A 21,699-nucleotide genomic window follows, 5' to 3' on the forward strand; every position below is an offset into this window, starting at 1 on the left:
AAACCCACCAGCCACTCCTCAGAAGGAAGGTTGGGCAATCTACTTCCATAGTGATACTGCCTCGGAAACCCAAGGAGGGGTCGCTATGAGTTGGGTTGGACTTGACGGCAAATAACAACAACAAGAAGCTCTGGCGGTGTTGTGCCTAAGGCATTTGACTGCTAACCAGAAGACTGGCAGTTCAAATCCACCAGCCACTCCTTGGAAAGAAGCTTGGGCAATCTACTTCTGTAGTGATACTGCCTCAGAAACCCAAGGAGGGGTCGCTATGAGTTGGATCCAACTCGACGGCAGTGAGTTGGGTTTTTTTCAGAGACCACGATGATAGCCTACCAAGCAAGGGTAGTCCAGGCCCTGCAGAACGGCTCATAAGCTAGTTGTGGAGACAATGCCTGTATATAAGATTATAATGATGATAACAATATTCTAGGGTACAAATGAATGGAATAGACCAGTAGTTTCCAAACTTTTTTCCCCCCAGCTCAGAAGGCCCTTCTCTACACTCGGCCCCTCCCCAAGCACACTAAACCTGACACAAATCAGATAATATACAAAACAGATAAAAGTGAGGCAGCTCAGCTTGTAATGGGGGTAGGAGTGCTCCTCAGCCTTCCCACCCTCCCTGACGTTAGCAGGCCCTAACTGCTGGGAGCATGCCCAAAGGGAGGTATTGTGCTCCCACTGGGCTAGCTGGGCCGAGCTCGATTCACCAGAAGAGATGGGATTCATCAGGGCTTGAAAGCGAGGGGAGAAAAGACGTAACACCTGTAAAAAGCTGAATTGGCAGAAGTTGTGTGATGGATATATTTACAACAAGGACCAAAAAAAAAAGAGTAGCTGCTGAGGCTGCTTACGTACAATCAAACACTTCATGGGATTTGGTTCCTTGGTTTGGAGGATTAAGGTCATGGTTTCATGGGACATCCCAGTTAATTGGCCTAATAACATGTTTAGTGCTTCTGTCCTACCTCCCAGTTCCTTACATAGTGTCTGGGGTCTTAAAAGTTTGCAAGCAGGCATTCAAGGCACAACAATTGCTCTTTATTTGCTTGGAGCAACAGAGGAAGGAGGTCTGGAATAGAAGGAAATGGAATGTGTGGCTAATTATCTTCATGAACAACCTGCCTCCTTTGCCATGAGACCCAAAGAACCACATGGTGCCCTGCTACTATTACTGAATTTTTGATCAAAGATTCTATAGACAAGTCCTGATCAAAAGGGGGAAAAAGTAGATTAGAACTTCAAATTCATATGGAATCCATCCATACTTTCTTGAGCCATGGAGGCTGGATGAACCCCCAAAATTAATGCCTTGAGATCGTCTTGAAATCTTGAACCAAAAATATCCCCTGAAGTTTTCTTAAAACCAAATACTAGTTTAGCTTCACTAGTAAAGAATGTCTGCCTTGAGCATTGTGGTCTTTTAAAATCTGTCTACATGGGATCAAACTGACAACAGCAGCTCAAGACATTAGACAGGAACCTTATGGGGGCAATGAGTTTATGTTAATGGGGAGGAACAACTCAGAAAAGGAGGGGAGAGTGGTGGCACAACTCAAAGAATGTAATCAATGTCACTGAAATGTACATGTGGAAACATGTAGAAATTGGAGTCTGTTCTGCTGTGTATATTCTCAACAACAACAAAAATAAATAATTTAAAGAATACAGTGCTTGACACATAGTAAGTATTCCTTAAATATTAGTTATCATATCAACTGTTACCATGTGCTTTGCATATCTGATTTCACTCACTCTTCAGAACAACTCTACAAGGTAGTTGCTAGTCATGTTTTTGAGTTGGGGAAACTAAGGCTCAGAGAAACTGAATAACTTGCCCAAAGTCACAAGCTGATGAAAAACAAACAAACAAAAAAAAAACCTCACTGCTGGTGAGTCGGATCTGACTCACAGTGACCTCTCCTTGGGTTTCCAAGGCGGTATCACTACGGAAGTAGATTGCCCAACCTTCCTTCCGAGGAGTGGCTGGTGGGTACTATGCCACCAGAGCTCCTAGATCCCTGGGACAGGAAATAAAACTTCCATCTTATGATGAAGGAAACAAAGGCTCAACAAGGCTACATACTTCAAAGGGCACTGACCACATGTTCCTTGCTTCATAGTGTTTGTGTACATGTCTTATGTCTCCTACAGGAGTATGGTCTCCTGCAGGGCAAGAAAAAAACCTACATGGACATGTCTTTATAGTTCACCAAGTGTTCACATGTATGTGAAGCCATGTACTGCTGTAAAGAAACAGCAGAACTTCCCTGAATCCTTCCCCCATCACATACACACCACACATGCACTCACTCACGCTCATACCACATACTCACTCTCATTCTCACACACACTCACCCACTGACTCATTCACTCACACACACTAGCCAGGGCAGAGCAGAAACTGAACACTTGTTTACCAAAGGAATAAATGATGTGCCCTCATATTTTGAAAAACAAAGGAAAGGAAATGTCCAGAAGCAGGGGAGTTTCAGCTGAACAAAATCCTGCTGCTATTAAGGACCCTTGCAGCATCGCAGAGATACCACAATAGCCAGCCCTCTATCCTGGCTTCTCCTTCCCACCTCCCCTGAGACCTCCTTCTGCATCAGCATGGCCAGGCTGGGGAAACATCTCATTTACCTGTGGTCCCTACATGCAGGCTGGGATGTCCACATCCCAGCCCGCATCAGGCATCAGGACCCTGGAAAAACTGAGTGGGAAGGTAGAGCACATGCTGTTACCTTGAGGCTCCCTGCTCAGTCTCCTCAGCCCTCAGGAGGATCAGGAAATCCCCAAGGGATCTGAACCTGGGTACAATGAGTCAGCACACAGGTTGGGAGTGCTGCTCTTTCACCGCCCCTGGGATCAGGGGCACTATGACCTAGTTGAAGGCCCACCACCCCTGTGCAGCCAGTCAGTGAGTGGAGGCCCTCACCGCCTGCCCTCCCCTTCTTCTTATCCCTTCCCCCAAGTACACCCCTCTGTGCCACACACAATCTGATGACACTCTGATTTATGACACCAATAGGATCTTTTGACAAAAGGCAACTCTTCTCAGCGACAACAGGAGGCAAACGAATAGAGAATTTTAAAACCCAGGTTTTAGAATTGGGTGGGGCTGGACTCAAATCTCTGCTCCACTAGCTTTGTCATCCTGGCAAATTAATCCTTCTGCTCCTCATTTGCTCATAAGTCAAATGGAGAATAATGATGTCTAGCTTGCCTGACTGTTGTGGAAAAGCAAATGAGATTATATATAAAGAATCTGTCACATGTTCCACCTGGTACATGGTAAGCACATAAAAAAGAGTTAACTCTTACTATCGATTAGAGCAGGGGTACCAAATGCAAACATTTACAGGGCTTGAGTGTTGATGTAAATGAGGCAAGTGGGCCAGACGGGGAGTACGGCAAATGAGAGCACAAGTTTGTGGAGCGTCAGCTGCTGCCCAGCTCTTGCCCATGTGGAGGAAATGCGGAGCCGGTGCTGCCAGGACTTCTGAGTTTTCTTCCATATAAGCTGGACATGTGGATTTTTATATGAAAATTTTCCAAGTTTGGAATGTGACAATTAACTTAAAATTTGAAAAGCATTTGTGAGGGCTAGACAAAATCCAGCTCACGGGCCACCAGCTTACAACCTGGAAGGAAGAGGGTGAGCTTTCACAGGTAGAGGCAACGGCTTCTGTTTCTACTGTCCCTGCACAGAGCTCAGCCAGTACTTCCGAAAGATGGGCGAACCCTCCAACTGACCACCGCCTTGCTCTCTCTGCTGGGTGGGGGAAGGGGCTTAAGAACTTCCAAGGGATGGGGAGGAGGTGGGGTAGGGCTCAGGCTCTGGATAAAAGTCAAAAGGTTCTGCTGGTTATGCTCTTTCCAAGAACTATCTATAAGGGATCAAACTGACAACAGCAACTCAAAGGTTAGAAAGGAAGCCTTTGGGCAGTGAGTTTATATTAATGGCAGAGGAATCATTTAGAAAAGGAGGGTGAGGAAGGTTGTGCAACTAAAAGAAGGTCATCAATGTCACGGACTTGTACATGTAGAAGTTGTTAAATTGGTACATGCCTTCAAGTATAATTTTCTTGTTTTTCAAGATTTGTTTAAATATAAAAATAAATAAATAAAAGCTTCTGCTGGCAGATCTTTGGTAACAGAAGAACAGAGGCGTGAATTTCCAACTTGCTCAGCCCAGTCATGGTTCAGGAAAACCGGAGTGAATGGGGCCCATCACACATGGGGGACAAAGAGGCAGAGAGCACAGGGGCCTCTCATAGAGCTGGGGGAAAGTTCAGGCCATGTGTGTGCAGGGGACGCAGGGAGGAATCTACCTTGCTAGCCAGTGACAGGCAGGGGCGAGGGGCCCGTCGGGGACTTTCGAGCTTGACGATGCTGATGAATCCGGGCTCCAGGTTGTCATCATCACTGGCATTGCACAGGTACAGGGGGTGGGACTGCAGAGAAACGAAGAGAAAATAACTTGGGTTAGGGAGGCTCACACGAGCAGAAGGAGGGAGCCATGAGTGTGAAACACTTCTGTGCTGTGCTGGGCAGGTCTCTGGGTACCATGAGAGAGTAGGCCTAACCAGTATGTTGCCTCAGCATAGGCTAGTCACCATTCCCTGTCCTTTCAATGGTTTGGGGGACAAGGATATAGGGAGGTGACGACCTAAATGAAGAGCCTACTGCAAAGCCACTCCAGAAACCCTCAAGCCCTGGTTTTGCAAACTGGCCAATACCCAAGTCTTCTCTCTTGGTAACAGCCTCTCTCACCTCTTGATTCTTCTACCTGCTCCCAAAACTGCAGGCTGAGAGAATAGCCATGTGTTCCCACATCAGTGCCTGAAGAATCTTGTCCTTCCTCTCCTTGCTCCTGAGGGGATGTCAGAGCCTCCAGTCTCCTTGGGATGCCCCAGTCAGCCACTGCCTGTAGATTCCAGCCTCCTATGTGACTTGGACCTTCTCACTCAGCGTTACCTTGTCCCTCTCAATATCCCCCTGCACCTTTGCCCTCTGCCTATGCTGGGATTAAGCAAGGTGGTGACAGAGGAAAGAGACTATTTTGGGATGAGGCCTGGCTAACACTGAAGCCGTGAACAGCATGATTCCTAGGAGCTCATCCTGTTTCTAGCAAGGACCAATGGGGACAGAGCCAGCTCCGCCCATCTGCTCTGAGCCCAGCAGAGGATTCTGAGGGTATGGCAGGTTCAGGCCAAGACCCTGTGCCTTTATCCATCTGGTGCTGAGCAATGACTAACAGGGAAGTGGACCCAACAGGTACTAACATGACCTATATATGGGCCCCCTTTCCCCACCACCAAAGAGATGGATCTGCCCTTCTATATACTCTCCTCTCATTCAAGATGAGTCTAATATTCATCTGAATTTTCTTTTTTCCTGAATAAAATGTCCGAGTGCTGTGAGAACAAAGTATGATTTACTTGAATAACCCTATGGGCCAGGGACCCCAGTATACCCCAGCAAGAAAGGGAATTTCCTACTAGGGAGCTGCCCATGCTTCCCTCTCCACTGCTGCTGAAGACTCAGAAACAACCCAGAGAAGCAAGAAGGAATCTTGAATTTATGAAGATGTCTGTGAGGATGATAATATCAAGGACGAATTTAAAAGCACAACCACTTTTTGAAAGCACTTTCAGGCTATTTCCTCTCACTGTATCACTGCAGTTCTTTGAACATAGTAGGTTCTCAAAAATACATGCTACCTTGCTTTGAATTATATTCTTAGGAATAAAAATCTTTGGTCGGGGGTATTGAAATGGAAGGGAGCTCATTCTTGCTCCTGGAATTCAAGGACCACTAGTCTGGTAGTGATCGAAGTTTAGCGGGAACCACTTGTCCCCAGAGAAAGGATAAGTACAAGGTTGAGGGCTAGTCTCACTTCAGTGGGGCTATAGCCCCTGTCTCAACACCATTTGCCTATCAATCTGTTCACCCATCTAACCATACATCCCTTCATTTATTCATTCTATCAACACTGGAAGTTCACTTGGTGCCAGACACTGTACCCAGACATTGAAAATTCAAAGATGAGTATGATAGGCTCCTTGCCTTAAAGGAGAAACACATCATACTGTGATGTTATGATGCAGGTTTGTTTGAGGGTTTATGGGAGGTCATGAGAAGAGGGGATTAACAATCCCAGCTTGGAGAGCAGAGACATCGCATGAGGTGACTTGAGAACTTCTTTGGCTGTTGAATAGGTATGTATGTGCTCACCCAGTGGACCAAAAGAGTGGGGTGGAATTCCTGGCAGAGGAAGCAGCCTATGCCAAGGCACAGAGGCACAGGGCTCGGGGGACTACAGGCAGTTTGGTGTAGTGTCAAAGAGGAGGAAGGAGATGAAGTTGGCAAGGCCTGCAGGAGTCAGACCATGGAGGACGAATGCGGAAGGCCCCCTCTGGGCTGCAGAGGACACGCTTGTGGGAGTCCGCGGTCAGCTGCACCAACAGAACAAGAGATGTGGGACTTTCCTTCAAGGACAAATTGTAGTCCTGAAGTCCACTGCTTTGCTTGCCCACCCTCCTCCCCACTTTATCCTGAGGCCCAGCTTTTTTTTTTTTTTTTAATTTAAATTGTATTGTTATTTGGGTGCAAATTTACAAAGCAGAGTAGTTTTCTCCTCAACAGTCCATACACATTTGATTTCAAGGCCCCATTATAATCCCCAACCATAAAAAGCTCTCCTCCCTGTGACTATCCCCGCCTCCCCCCCCCTTATCTATGCATTCCTGTCTGCCCAGCTTTCCCTCTATGTGAAAGCTGTCACTGTGATGTCTCATAGTTGATTGATCTAAGGGGTGCATCTCCCTGGGGTAGGTGTTCTGCTTGTAGGTCTTTCTACTGTTGGGCTGAGAGCTAATCCAGGGAAGTGAGTCCATTTCCAGGCCTGAAAGACAGCTTGGGGACATAGTCTTGGGGGCTCCACCCATCTCCATCTGACCAGTTATTCTGGTCATTTTTGTGTTTTTGGATTTCATTCCACATTTTTCCTCCCACTCTACCCAGGATCTCCAATTTTGATGCCTTTCTGAGTGGTTGGTGTTGGTAGCTGGGCACCATCTAGTTCTTCTGGTCTCAGGGTTCTCAAGGCCTCAGCTTTCTCATGATGACTCCAAGACTCCAGTGAGAGAGGTAAAGTCACTTTGAAGAGAAGGGTCACTTTTAGAGAAGGATTTCTACCTAGGCCTTAAGCCTCAGATCTTAGCAGATGGAATCAGCATTAACAGGTAGAGAGAAACAAAAGTAGATGACAGAGTCACTAGACTTCCCCGGTCCTGAACTAACTGCTATGGAAGGGAGAAAAGGAAGAAACTAACCATTAGTAAATGCATGCCTGTGTTAGGGGCTTTACATCTTATCTTTCTATGAGGTAGGTGTTATCATCCCCATATAAAGAAGTGAAGCTTGAGACTCAGAGAAGTTAAGGTTACATATGATTAGAACCCAGTTCTTTCTGACTCCATCCCCTTAATAGTCATGTAACTTCAAATGAATACACAGTCAACTCTCTATTGTCCATCCTGATAATGTCTGTCCTAATGAGGATGATGGTGATGATTACTTTACATACACTGAGTAAATACCATGGGCCAGTGATAATTCTAAGTATATTTGTGTATTAACACTTTTCATCTACACAACATCCCTAGAAGTAGAAATGATCTCCCTATATGAAAGATGAGGAAACTGAGGCACTGAAAGGCTGAGTAGCATGCCCAAGATCACACATTAGTAAGTGGCAGAGATCAGTAGAATGTAAAGAAGTAGTAGGATAAGCAAAAAAACAAATAACTTAAGGACATTTTCACTTGACTTTTTTTTTTTTTTTTTTTTAAATTGTGATTTGGGTGAAAGAGTACAGAGCAAATTCATCTTCCATACAGCAGTTCACATACACTTTGTCTCATGACATTGATGGCAATTTCCCACAATGCAACAGCTCCCCTTCCATTCCCTCCTCATACTTACCTCTTTCCTAGATCCTTCCCTCTCATGCACTCCTGCCCCCAAGCTGTCTCCCTGTGCATAAACAGCCCTTCTATTCTCCCAAGATTGATTCCTCCAAGGAATGTATCTACCTAATGTAAATGTTCAGCTCATATGCCTGTCTTTTGTTTGGCTGGAAGCCACAGGAGTGGGTTCAATTCCAGACCTAAAGGGTGCTAGGGGCCATAGTCTCAGTGATTCCATCAGGTTCTACCAGACCAGCAAACTTAGTCCCCCCCCCCCTTTTTTTTTTAAATGATTTTGAATTTTATTCCACCTTGTTCTCCCATCTATCCAGGATCTCCTACATAGTTCCCCCTATAAGTGGTTGACAGCATTTCCACTTGACTTTGAAAATATGATACCTTCTCCCACCCATGCCCAAGAAAATTCACCTTTCTAATTATATGTTACTGAAGCATAAGGGTACAAACGTGAGTCCCTGAAATGTTGGTGGTGACCCCTCTGTATAGGCCCTCTTTTCTTTTCATTCTATATGTTCTCCCTGGGTGGCCTCAGCCAAAGTGTCCATGTAGATGCTGTTGATTACATATATGCAGCTTAGTCTGCTCATAAACTCCAGATCCATATGTCCAATAGCCCCCTAGATGTTCTACTTGAAGAACCTTAAATAAGATACCTCAAATTCAGCATGACTAAAATTGAATTAATCATTTTATCTCCTCAAAGGGTCATTCAAATCAAGACTCTGTTCATTACTTAGCAAGGAATTGTTAGTCTTCTAACAGTGTTTGTCTTCTTTGGGGTGTATCACAGAGGCTGTCTTTACCTCCTCATACAGGGAATTTTCAGCTAGAAAGGATCTCCTTGAGGAGAAAACAGACCTAAATGCATCTGCTTCCTTGGGTTGCAAGGTCTCCTAATAACAAAGAATAAAAAATTTCCACATTGGGACCCCTGTCTGCTCAGTGACACCAAGAGAGGGCCAAGAGAAATTAAGCAGGAAGTGGAGCTGCAGAATGGGCTTGTGGTGCTGGGTCAGGCTCAAGGAAACTTGGTGGGCTGAGGACTGGTAGTCTGTGTCTTCCTGAAAGGCCAGGAGTTGGTAGGCCCCTGTCCAGAAGCTGCCATGAGTGGCAAATTAAGAGAAGCTTGCTCTTAGGGTGCAGGCCATCCTGACTCAGAACACTGCTTTGCACGCACACATCTCACTTAGACTGTCATGTAAAGACGTGTTGACTGTCGCTTGGTAGTGTGTATTGTATCTCATTTTCTTGAGCCTGTTCTTTATTTCTCTGTCCTTTATCCCTTAACTTTTTTGTTCTTTCTTTTTCCTTCCTTCTCACGGCCTAGGTCCAAATTATGACTCCACCACTTCTTACCTGAGTGATCTTGGGCAAGTTACTTAATTTTCCTAGCCTTGTACTTCTCATCTTCAGAATGGAGACAAAAATGCCTTCTTATTGTCATGAAGAGTAGAGACAATGGATATAAGTGCCCAGCACAGAGCTTGACACTTGATACTCAGTATGTGCTTTTATTGTTGCATCTGTAGTAATAAAATCCCTTCTTGTTCCTGGAAGGGACAAAGCCCTTTCTGACTCCTTCCTCCCTTGGCAATGGTCACCAGTGCCTCTGAATGCCAGCGTTCCACAAGGCGCAGTCTGGGACAGCTCATTATCCACGGTCACTTCCCTCCTGTGCTCAGCCCTCTAAACCCCACTGAACAAGCTCTTCCAGTTCTCAGCCCGCCTCCTTCCTGTGAAGGCTGCCATGTGATCTCATTACCTCTTCACAAAGGGCATTCCAGGGCTCAACTGAGCCCCAAACTTAACGCTGGGCTTACTTTATCCACTCCTTCTCTTGGGGTGTGTGCTTTTGCAAGCAATTCTTTGCTGTCTCCTCCCCCACCTCTGCTGCAATAATCTCTTAGTTCTCTAATTCCACATACAGACCTTCACCCAGGCCTTGGACAGGTAACTTTACTGCCTGCTACAATTTTGCCTTTGTAATCAGGAACATTGGCCAGGCATCAAAGGCACCCTTCTCCCTATTTCCTCTTTTCAGATTTTATAATCATTGTCTTCTGTGCAACCTCCATTACCTGAACTTAGAACTACCTGACTTTTATCTCAGGCAGCAGGACACACCAACATCATAAAGTAAAGCTCCTGAGAGAAAACACAGATTGGTCTGAAGTTGCTGCTTCCTCCTCCCAGCACCATGAATAACCTTGAGTGAGGTCCGTTTGGTCACCATGCCCTTTATTTAAGGAGGTCAATGCTCACATCTATGGATTAGTTCCTAAAGGCGATTGTGTTTAGGTTGAGATTTAGACACTTCTAGGCCTAATTCCTGGTAGCATAGTGCCTATGGCACCTTGACCACTAACCAGAACACTGGCAGTTCAAACCCACCAGCCACTCCTTGGAAGGAAGGTTGGGCAATCTACTTACATAGTAATACCGCTTTGGAAACCCAAGGAGGGGTTGCTATGAGTTGGGTCCCACTCTCCGGCACATAACAACAACAACAACAGGCCTAGCTTCCATCCTGACCTTGACCTGTTGCTATGCCTTTGGGATATCTGAGTTTCCTAATGAATTAAGTTAGGAGGCTGGGGAATTGTCAAGAGGATATTTTCCTTTATTTGTTTCATTATTTTTTTTCCCCCCAACAAAAATTATCCATGCTTAATTGTGTAAGTTTTCAGGTACAAAGGAAAATAAAGTTGGTGGGAAGAGAAGCATAACCTGAGGCCAACTGATGGAAGTGGACTAGCAGAGAATGACAGAGTCCTCCAGTCTTTCTTACTTGATTCAGAAAATCTTTCCAGGGGGACAGAGATGCTGATGAGTAAGAGAGCTGTCCAAAGAATTGAAACGATGTACCAGGATCCAATGGGAAGCAGAGTAGCAAGGTCTGGGAGGGAAAAAATGAGCTCCTTGAAAGCCCAATTTGGGGCTTTGCATACAGTAGACCCTTAGCACTTGGTGAAAGGATCAATAAAATGCTATTTGAATGCAGTGACCTTAAAAGAAACAAATCTACTGCCATCAAGTCAATTCCAACTCATGATGACCCTAAAGGACAGAGTAGAACTGTCCCATAGGGTTTCCAAGGCTGTAAATCTTTACGGAAGCACACTGTATCATCTTTCTTTACAGAGCAGCTGGTGAGTTTGAACCACTGACCTTTTGGGTAGCAGCTGAATGCTTTAACCACTACACCACCAGGGGTCTTTCCAATGGCCATAGAGTTTATAAAGTAGGAGACATGAGTTGCTAACAGCTGGACTTCATTCATATTTATAAGGAATCTTCAAAACTTGCTTTTTACAGAGAAGTGAGAGTCAAGTTATAGACTGCTCATGGTTACAGTAATTAAAGAAGGTTGAGGCAACAATCCAGGTCCCCTGAATTCAATCCCAGTACTCTACTCTGCCATGCTGCCTCTAGGCAAATACACTGGAGAGGTGATCTATGTGGTACAACAAACAGCATTTGACTTTTACAATACATGGGATTGTGGTAAAGTATTCAGGACCCCCATTTCTAGAATTTCCAAACTTGAACCATCCCTAACTACAGACAGAAGCAGGGTCTGCACCTTCTTCCTCTAGATGCATGCTCTTTCTGCCCACCAGCCTCGGCTTCCTTCCTCTCCTCTCTCACCTCTTCCAGCCACAACAAAGACAGCCAGGCTCAGAAGCTGCTTAGAGATGCTTTCCCAGTGAACTGTCTGAGTTTCTTTAGGATGAAAAAAGTGTGTCCTAAAATCAGAGGTCACAGAAGCTCAGATCCAAATAATGGTCATTCAGCCAGACAGTATTTCCCTCACTCCCTCAGGCCACACTGAAGAATTTCTTCTTTAAATCACCTGTCCTTGTCTTAGACCATGTCTAAGCACCATGATGTAGCTGGGCCTTTTTGCCCTACAACGGCCCCCATGGTGAGGTTTTCCTGACAATCACACTCTGTCTGTTATCTTTGGTGGTTCAATGGGTCAAAAGTAGGAAGAAGAAAGGGGAGAGAAAGAAGAGTGAGCTAGCTGTCTGAGTTGCTTTTGAAATAAGCTGACATCAAAGAAGAAAGATTGTTTGACAATAACTAGATAGAGAGCAGAAAAGCTGAGCCATGTAAGGGGTAGAGATTTGGTACCATTATATACCCATAGAGAAAGGTTTTGTCATGATTTAGTCTGAATGACCTCTAGTGACAGGGTCACAAGGAAGCTACTCACAAAGTTAGAAGCAAAGTAGTGGGAGCCCAACAAAAATTTTAATTACATCAGGGCTCTTTGGATGGAAGGCTATGAAACAGGATACCAAATTCTAAGACCCACAAAGGTCAAGACCTTGGAAGGTACTCCATCATCTGGTTTGGACTCCTTCCCTCCACCACGTAAGGAACTTAGGGCTTGACTACATAAGAATCCTAAGGTACCAAAAGATCAGCTAAGTTCGGCCACTCAGTTAGTGACCATTGTTCCCAGGAGATCCTGCCATCTTCACTGATCTCCATCCTGGAGGAAGTACCTCTTCAGGCCTCTCATTTAGGTAGGTCTTGGTCACAGAGGGCCTCTGCAGGAAGGCCAAGGTCTTGTCACAGGTGGAAGAATTGTTCAGGGTAATACCTACTTCCCACGTTTCTAGGGTAAGGGTCTGAGGAGGTTTGGCCAAAACCCATCTGAGTTCAGTCTAGGCCTGAGTTCAGTCTAGGCAATGGACTGGTTAACTGAACTCTCACACTTAACCTGATGTGCTATCTGCAAGCAGCCTTGGCATAGCGCTTTGTGATTTTGCTGTTCTTGATCCAGCCAAACCCATGCCAGAGATGGTAGAAATTTAGAAACCTGCTGGAAGCAGGTAGTGTTTCTTTTTAGGTAATTGTTTAGGTTAAGATTTTAATACTTAAAAGACCAAAGACTAAAGCCAGATAGTCCTTGTGAAAAAAGACCAAAGAAATGAAATGTGAGGAAACCAGAGGAAGCCAGACACACATCCAGACTACCAGCAGAGCTCCTCAAGTATTGCTAAATTTGAGGATTTCAATGCACGAGTTTAAGGTGGTTTAATCAACCTGGTATGTCACATACACTCCAGGTCTTTCAGCCCTAGCCTCCTGCTCAGAGACTGTAGCAATTTAAAGTTGCCCTGCAAACTCTGCTCCACACTTCTCTTCTAGGACTGGCTGGCTCTGGATTCTTAAAAGCTCTTTAAAGGGCAGCTATTGTATCTAAATAGGCCAGCTCAACTAAACCTTCTATGCTAATTGTCATACTGTGAGTGGATGTGGGGTGAAGCTGTGGAGTTTGCTTCAGTGATCCCAGTCCCCAGCTCCGGGGTAACAGTATACAATATAACATTTGCATTGGAAAGTGGAGAAAATACGGAGGATGGGCCTGTGCTTCAATAAAGAAACAATAGAGGAGACATATGGGTAGTTACACTTGGAAATTACATCAGGAGGATAAGGACATAATTATTCAAGCCACCAGCCAACTCAGATGCCTAGAGTCTCTCCTCATAAGCCATTGAGGGGTTGAGATCAGGCCAACGAGGCTTCTGTTCAGAAGAGGCAGCAGCCAGGAGAGGCTTGTGTTGGAGACAGCCCAAGTGCTCTGGCCTGACTGCTGACAGCACTTTGACCACAGCTCTGAATCCCTGTCCATGGGGTGGCCCTGGGGAAGAGGCCTGCTTTGGGGGGACTGTTTAATGATTTGCCAGCAAAGAACAAGGCAAACAGACTGCTGGCAGCTGCCTGGATGCAACAGGAGAGTAGATTTTCATTCCCACCCACCGTGTAGCCTTCCAGGCAGGGGATAAAAGAAAAAGTGAGAGATGGTGTTGTAAGAGGCTAGGAGGGATTGTCGTTCTGGGTTCAGCATTTCACTGAGTCCTTATGGATGGTGCCTGGATATCTTAGCATTATTGTCATTTGGTATTTCCATCCTCTAAATATTTTAATTCCTAACAGCAGCATCTCTTGAGCGCCTAGAAACTAGACAGTAAAATATGTAAATGGTTCATTATGGTAAAATTCTAGTTATTAAAGAGAATGAAACCAGAAAAACACTGTCCCTGTTCTTAAGAAGTCTCTCACAGAAAACATGAGATGGAAAGTAATTTGATTCTTGGCTAAATTCCCTTTTTTTTTTTTTTTTTACCTCTCTTCCCATGGGTCTTTCCTTTTCTCCTTCACTCTACAGAGATCAAAAATGGTCTCTCTCATGTAAATTAAACCAAATTCACGGCTGTGGAGTCGGATCCGACTCACAGCGACCCCTCATTGGGTTTCCGAGGCAGTATCACTACGGAAGTAGAGGAACACCGTTGTCAACATTTTGCCATATTTACTTATATTCTTTCTCTCCCTCCTCCCCTACCTTACTCACTCTCTCTCTGTCTTTCTCTCTGTCTCTCTCTCTACACACACACACACACACACACACACACACACACTTCACGCACACTTTTTTCCTTTTCTTATTGGCTGAAACTTTTGAAAGTAAATTGAACACTTAATTCCACCCTAAATTATAACATTCACCCCTTAGTGACCTAGTGGTTAACGAGATCAAATGCCTGAATCAGCTACTACATTGATAGTATAGTTTTGTGGGTTTTTTTTAATTTTATCATTTCTTCTATGCTTATTAACAGGCATTCTTCTGTAAAGAAGAACTTCTCCCCTTCTTACTTACCCCTCTTATCTCTATAGACTCACAGGTTTTTTTTTTCTTAAAATTTTTTTTTTAATTGTTAAAAAAAGAAAGTGGTCTCTCTCCCATCCCTGTTGGACAGACTCCAACATCTTCAGTTCTCCACCTCTCTACCTCTTCCTGCCCTCTACCCTCAGCCGAGCCCAAACTGGGGTCTTTGATAATCCTCTGAATAGTCCTCAGTCCCTAGAATTAAACGCTGTCCTCTATATATTCCCCTAAAGCCATCTAGTTAGAATTTTTTAATGACACTTGGCTGAAAGCAGAGAACACCAGAAAGATATTCACCTGTGTTTTATTGACTACACAAAGACATTTGACTGTGTGGTTCACAACAAATTATGGTTAACATTGCAAAGAATGGGAATTCCAGAATACTTAATTGTGCTCATGAGGAACCCGTACCTAGACCAAGAGGCAATCGTTCGAACAGAACAAGGGGATACTGAGTGGTTTAAAATCAGAAAAGGTGTGCAAAAGAGTTGTATCCTTTCACTATACTTATTCAATCTGTATGCTGAACAAATAATCCAAGGAACTGGATTATATGAAGAACTCTGGACCAGGACTGGAGAAAGACTCATTAACAAGCTGGCATATTCAAATGATAGAAACTTGTTGGCTGAAAGTCTACACTTATTCAATCTGTATGCTGAACAAATAATCTGACAATCTGGATTATATGAAGAATTCTGCACCAGGACTGGAGAAAGACTCATTAACAACCTGGCACATGCAAATGATAGAACCTTGTTGGCTGAAAGTGAAAAGGACTTGAAGCACTTACTGATGAAGATCAGAGAACAGCCTTAAGTATGGATTACACCTCAGCACAAATAAAACAAAATCCTTACAACTGACCAACAGGCAACATTTTCTTAAATGGAGAAACTATTGAAGTTGTCAAGGATTTCGTTTTACTTGGATCTACAATTAATGCCCATGGAAATAGCAGTCAAAACCGCAAACAATGCATTGCATTGGGCAGATCTGCTGCAAAAGACCTCTTGAAAGTGTTGTTAACAAGCACAGATGTCACTTTGAGGACTAAGTGCACCTGACCCAAGCCATGGTATTTTCAATCACCTCATATGCAGGTGAAATCTGGACAATGAATAAGGAAGATCAAAGAAAATTTATGCCTTTGAATAATGGTGCTGGTGAAGAATATTGAGTGTGCCATGGACTGCCAGAAGAATGAACAAATCTGTCTTGGAAGAAGTACAGCCAGAATGCCCCTTAGAAATGAGGACAGAGAGACTTCATTTCACATACTTGGGCATGTTAACAGGTTGGAACCAGTCTCTGGAGAAGGAGATCATGCTTGGTAAAGTAGAGGGTCAGCGAAAAAGAGGAAGACCCTCGAGAAGATGGAATGACACAGTGGCTGCAACAATGGGCTCAAACAGCAACAATTGTGAGGATGGTTCAGGACCCAGTAGCATTTTGTTCTGTTGTACATAGGGTTGCTGTGAGTCGGGACCAACTCGATGGCACTTAGCAACAACAACCTCTTTCCATTAGTTATATCAGTCATTGTTCCACTGTGATGCACCTCTTACCTTGTTTTCTAGCAGAACGCCTGGTTCTTAGTAGATGTTCAATAAAGTATCAGTCCTTTCCTCCTTCCTGCAAAGTACCTCCTGAGCTCCTGAAGTCAGGGACTAGGTCTTATTCATCACATAGTGTAATGCCAAGCCCACAGCAGACGTTAAGAAAAAAATGCATATTCAATCATCTGTTTTAATAAACAGAAGTGAGAAAAAATAAATTTGGTGTCTTATCATTTGATCAGGATATGATGATTCTTTTCAGATTCCTGATTTCTCTTCAGAGATCTTCTGTATACTCTCTGTAAGCTTAAGTTTTAAAGTCAGCTGTAGAGTATTTTGACTTCTTGTTATGCACCATCGAGTCAGACCTGACTCATAGCAACCCCTCCTTGGCTTTCCAAGGCAGTATCACTACGGAAGTAGATTGCCCCATTTTCCTTCCGAGGAGTGGCTGGTGGGTTTGAATCGCGAGCCTTCTGGCTAGCAGTCAAGCGCCTTAGGCACTATGCTACCAGAGCTCCTTTTGACTTCTTAGCAAGGGAAAATTTTCTTCCTTCCTTTTTACCATCATGCCTAAATCTCTCTCCATAACTCTGCTCAAAATTCACTTCTTTCAAGAATGCAAAAAAAAAAAAAGCGCATTTAGAAACAATCAGCCCTTAGGACACGATGGCCCTCGAGACCAGAACTGGATGGTGCCTGGCTACCAATGCCAACCACTCAGGAAAGGATCAAATCTGGAGATCCTGGATAGAGTGGGAGGGAAAACGTGGAACGAAATCCAAAAACTCAATAAAGACCAGAATTACTGGTCAGATTAAATCTGGCGAGACTCCCAATACTATGGCCCTGAAATTCATTTGGCGCCTGGAATAAAACTCACCCCCAGGGGTGGGCTCTCAGCCCAATAGTTAACAAGACGTACAAGCAGACCATCCAACCCAGGATGCCGCACTCACACACTCAATGGTAATACATCCCTTACAGCAATAGACCATGGGACACCAGAGGACAAATATTCAATCTGAGGAAATGCAGGACAAAGAGGAGCGCATAATTATGAGGGGCACACAGGGAGGGTTGCAGGGGAAGGAGGGGAGGAGACTGGGTTAGGGTTGGGCATGGCGAATGGTGAATGAAACTAAATGTACACGTGATGTTGAATGTAAAACAAGCTCTTAAAATAAAAATAATTTAAAAAAATTCACTTCTTTCAGTAAAACTTTCCTGTTCAATAACCCATCTCAGTTACTCTTTTACTGTCTCCTCTCAGTATCAATGTACTGAACCAAGCATAATCCCTAACAGGGGAGAAACAACCAAAAACAAATAATGGTTCCTACTCCCAGGAAACAAAAATCTGATTGTTGATGTATAGCACATGCACACATATGCACAAACATGCACACACATGACAGTCTTAAGGACATCTGCCAAACAACATATAAGAGAATGCAAATTTTTAGAGCACAACACATAAATATTAGGAGAATGTGGAGTAAATAAATGTGCACACTAACTTGCTGTTGCTATATTGCTTTGAATGGAAGCTCTGTCAGGGAAGGAGCCATTTAGACACTTTTTTTTTTTTTTTAGTCCCTGTAGTATTGACTCAAAGAACTCTTGTCCTCCACTGGCTTTAGGCCATAGGATTGGCTGAGTGAACTTCATTTCCCACCAAGACTTTATGAGGACTTGGTCCAGTGCATGGAAAAGAACTGATTCACTCTCAAAAGCATTCCATATTTTTCTAAAAAGTCTCCTCTTTTTTCATTTCATTTTTTTACATTTAGTGGAATGAGAAATGAATTACATTTCTTTTCCTCATCATTTATACCCAGAAAAGATGATGTGTTTGAAGCCCAAGTTGTAAAGACTTCAGTCGAGGAGCTGTGATCCATTTGATACCATTACCCTTCCTTTGTTTCAGCTTCCCCACAGCCTGACCAGCTCTCTCGCCTAGTCCTTGTCCCTGAGGATGCAAGCCACCTCACGCCAAAGATGGTTGCATGTTCAAATATTCCAAACATCCCCTGACTTGCTCTTTGTGAACTATGAGTTCTTTGTTGCTTCTTCATTGCTCAAACCTCTTTATTTTTCTTGCTAAGCATAGATGGTAAGAGATACAAGAAGATAATCAAAGTGCTGATAAATGGAACAGGAATCTTCTCCGTTACCAAGTGGCTCTGCTGAATAGAAGTTCCTGTTTGCGTTTGTCAGGAGATTCCGGGAGGTGCCATCACCAGACTGAGTGAGTAAGGAAAGTACTTAGAGAGTTAGGGAGGGGAGCCAAATTCCTGGGTTGAGAGTTCACAGGGCAATGAGGATCAATAGCAGCACTTTCGATTTGTACACTGTTTATCAAGGTACAAAGCAACACTAGCCTTTGTCCTTTTAATTTTCTCTCTGCTAATGGAACCCTTTACCCTAAATTAAGACTATTATTCAGCTTTGATGTTGTATTTTATATTAGCAAAGTGCTTTATAATCCTTCATTAGCTATTTTATTCTCCCTTTGTTAGCACCACCCATTTCACAAATAAGGTAACTGAGGCTTGAATAGACAATGCAACGCACACTGGGCTTGCAACCAGGAATCCTGAATTCTGACCATGGATTTCATGTATTAAATCTAATTTATTAAATCTAAATCTCACTAGCTTAAATTTAAAATGTGACCACCAAACACATCTTTAACAGGCCAATAGTTCTCTTGATTGCCTAATTTCCTCCATAAGAGTTGAAAGTAGAGAGAAAAAAGGATGTGTTTGAACTCAATGGCTCTAGTTGTTTCCTAAGAGAAAGGATTGATGCTAAAGCAAGACAAATATCCCTAAATTACTTCTGACCTGTTGAATAGCCATTCTTGACACTCTTCTTTCCTTTGCTATTCATCACATAATGTTATTCCAATTCTACTTCTCTGACCACCCCTTATTTGTTTCCCCTTCCTCTTTCTTCTCTTCCTCCCCCTCACATTTGAAAATGTGTTTCCTAAGAATATATTCTCTGATCTCTACGATCTCTTTCTTGGGTTATTACTAACTGCATCATCTCTAATGATGATTCTCAGATTTGCCGCCAAAGTGAAACTCTCCTCTACTTCAAACTGTCTGTTAAACATTATTTCTTTAGTCCTACTGGCACCTCAGACTAAAATATATTAAACCTAAATTATCTTCTCCCTGAACTCCTCTAAACCAGTAACACCCGTTAATGTGTACATTTTTTGTTGATGGCACAAGCACCTCAGAGTCGTTATGATTCCTCCTCCCTGTATCCAATTCATGTATCATCTTTGGAAATCTACCTGCTCTCTGTCTCTGGAATCTGAGTCATTACAATAAACTTCTGACTAGTCTCCAGTCTCTCCCTATTCTGTTGTTGTTGTTGTTGTCAGGTGCCATCGAGTTGTCTCTGACTCATAGCGACCTGTGTACAACAGAACAAAACACTGCCCGGTCCTGTGCCAGCCTCACGATCTCTGCTATACCTGAGCCCATCATTGCAGCCACTGTGTCAATCTGCCTTGTTGAGGGCCTTCCCCTTTTTCATCAACCCTCCACTTTACCAAGTATGATATCCTTTTCCAGAGAATGGTCTCTTGGGACAACATGACCAAAGTAGCTGAGACAAAGTCTGGCCATTTTTCCTTCCAAGAAGCATTGCGGCTGCACTTCTTTCAAGACAGATAATGTTACTTCTTTTAGCAGTCCATGGTACTTTCAGTATTTTTCACCAACACCCCAACTCAAAAGCATCGACTCTTCTTCGGTCTTCTGTATTCATTGTCCAACTCTCACATGCATATGAGGCAACTAAAAATACCATGGCTTGGGTTAGGCGCACCTTAGTCTTCAAGGAGACATCTTTGCTCTTCAGCACTTGAAAGAATCTTTTGCAGCAGACTTGCCCAATGCAATATGTCATTTGATGTCTTGACTGCTGCTTCCATTGGTGTTGACTGTAGAACCAAGTAATATGAAGTCTTTGATAACTTCAATCTTTTCTCCATATTTCATGATGCTGCTTATTAGTCCAGTTGTGAGGATTTTTATTTTCTTTATATTGAGGTGTAATCCATACTGCAGACTGTAGTCTCCAATCTTCATCAGTAAGTGCTTCAAGTTATCCTCACTTTCAGCAAGTAAAGTCTGTGTATCACAGGTTGTTAATGAATTTTCCTCTAATCCTGATGCCACGTTCTTGTTCACATAGTCCAGCTTTTCAGATTATTGCTCAGCATACAGACTGAATAAGTATGGTGAAAGGATACAACCCTAATGCACTCCCTTCCTGATTTTAAACCATGCAGTATCCCTTTGTTCTGTTTGAATGACAGCCTCTTGGTCTATGCGCAGATTCCTCATGAGTACAATTAAGTGTTCTGAAGTTTCCATTCTTCTCAATGTTATCCATAATTTGTTATGATCCACACAATTGAATGCTTTTGTATAGTCAATAAAACACAAGTAAACATCTTTCTGGTATTCTTTGCTTTCATCCAAGATCCATCTGACATCAGCAATGATATCCCTTGCTCCACATCCTCCCTATTCTAAGGCTCTCTATATATAACTGAAAATTAATCTTCCTAAATATAGCAGTGATGATATCATTGTCTTGTTCAAATACAATCAATGACTCTCCATTGCCTTCTGAATTAAATTCAAATTTCTTCAACTGTCAAATCAAGGCCTCAGTGCTCTGCACTGGCTTTGGAATCAGACAACTTGGTTTCACAGTTCAACTCTGACATTTAACAAGCTGTATGTGACTTAGAGTAGGTTACCTAAACTCTCTGAGTCTTGATTTCCTTATGGGTAAAAAAAAAAAAAAAAATGCAGATATCACCACCCATCCAAGAAGATCATTGTAGAGACTAAATAAAATAACATAAAGTACCAGCAGTTTTTACACATAGCAGGCATCCAGTAAGTATTAGTTCCTTCCCCCTTCCCCTCTGCTTTTTCAGCTTTTGCTCACACTTCTCTCCTAAATGTACTGCTTCTCCAAGCCAAACTGTATTACTTACTCTTCTTACATTCTCTTACAATGTCTACTATTCCTATTCTGCAATTAAAATCCTATCTATCCTTCAAAGTCAGGTTTATATGCTACCTCTTTCATGAATAATCTCATCTTCATCTTAAATGCCTCAAACATCTTGTATATATATATGTTGTATAGCACTCTTTACTTTTTGCCTTAAACTTTTACCTACTGAATTGAAGGCAGGGGCTTCTTTATATCCCACATAGCATGATGCCCTAACATAACAGGCAATCAATTAATGTGTGTCGAATTAATACCGACAGCTCGAGCCTTTGGTCTCCCCAGAGTCCATTTATTTGTGATTCATACTTCACACTGAGTGCTCTTTAGAAACAATCTCTGGAGGGATATCAGAATTTCAAATAAATTTAACAAAGAAGCTGAGTCAGTCTAGGAT

At 43.2% G+C, this 21,699-nt stretch overlaps 1 protein-coding gene across 1 annotated transcript in view; it reads right to left on the bottom strand.

Annotated features, from left to right (window-relative positions):
* Positions 1 to 21,699, bottom strand: part of RNF43 (ring finger protein 43) — a 101,954-nt gene that overhangs the window by 11,525 nt on the left and 68,730 nt on the right. The window contains exon 2 of the mRNA XM_007958013.2: positions 4,335 to 4,457. Coding sequence (XP_007956204.1) covers positions 4,335 to 4,457 — 123 coding nt within the window. The remainder of the gene's footprint in view (positions 1 to 4,334; positions 4,458 to 21,699) is intronic.

The sequence above is a fragment of the Orycteropus afer genome, unplaced genomic scaffold (assembly GCF_000298275.1).
Source record: "Orycteropus afer afer isolate SDZICR_OR568_19922 unplaced genomic scaffold, OryAfe1.0 scaffold00834, whole genome shotgun sequence".
NCBI classification, from domain to species: domain Eukaryota; kingdom Metazoa; phylum Chordata; class Mammalia; order Tubulidentata; family Orycteropodidae; genus Orycteropus; species Orycteropus afer.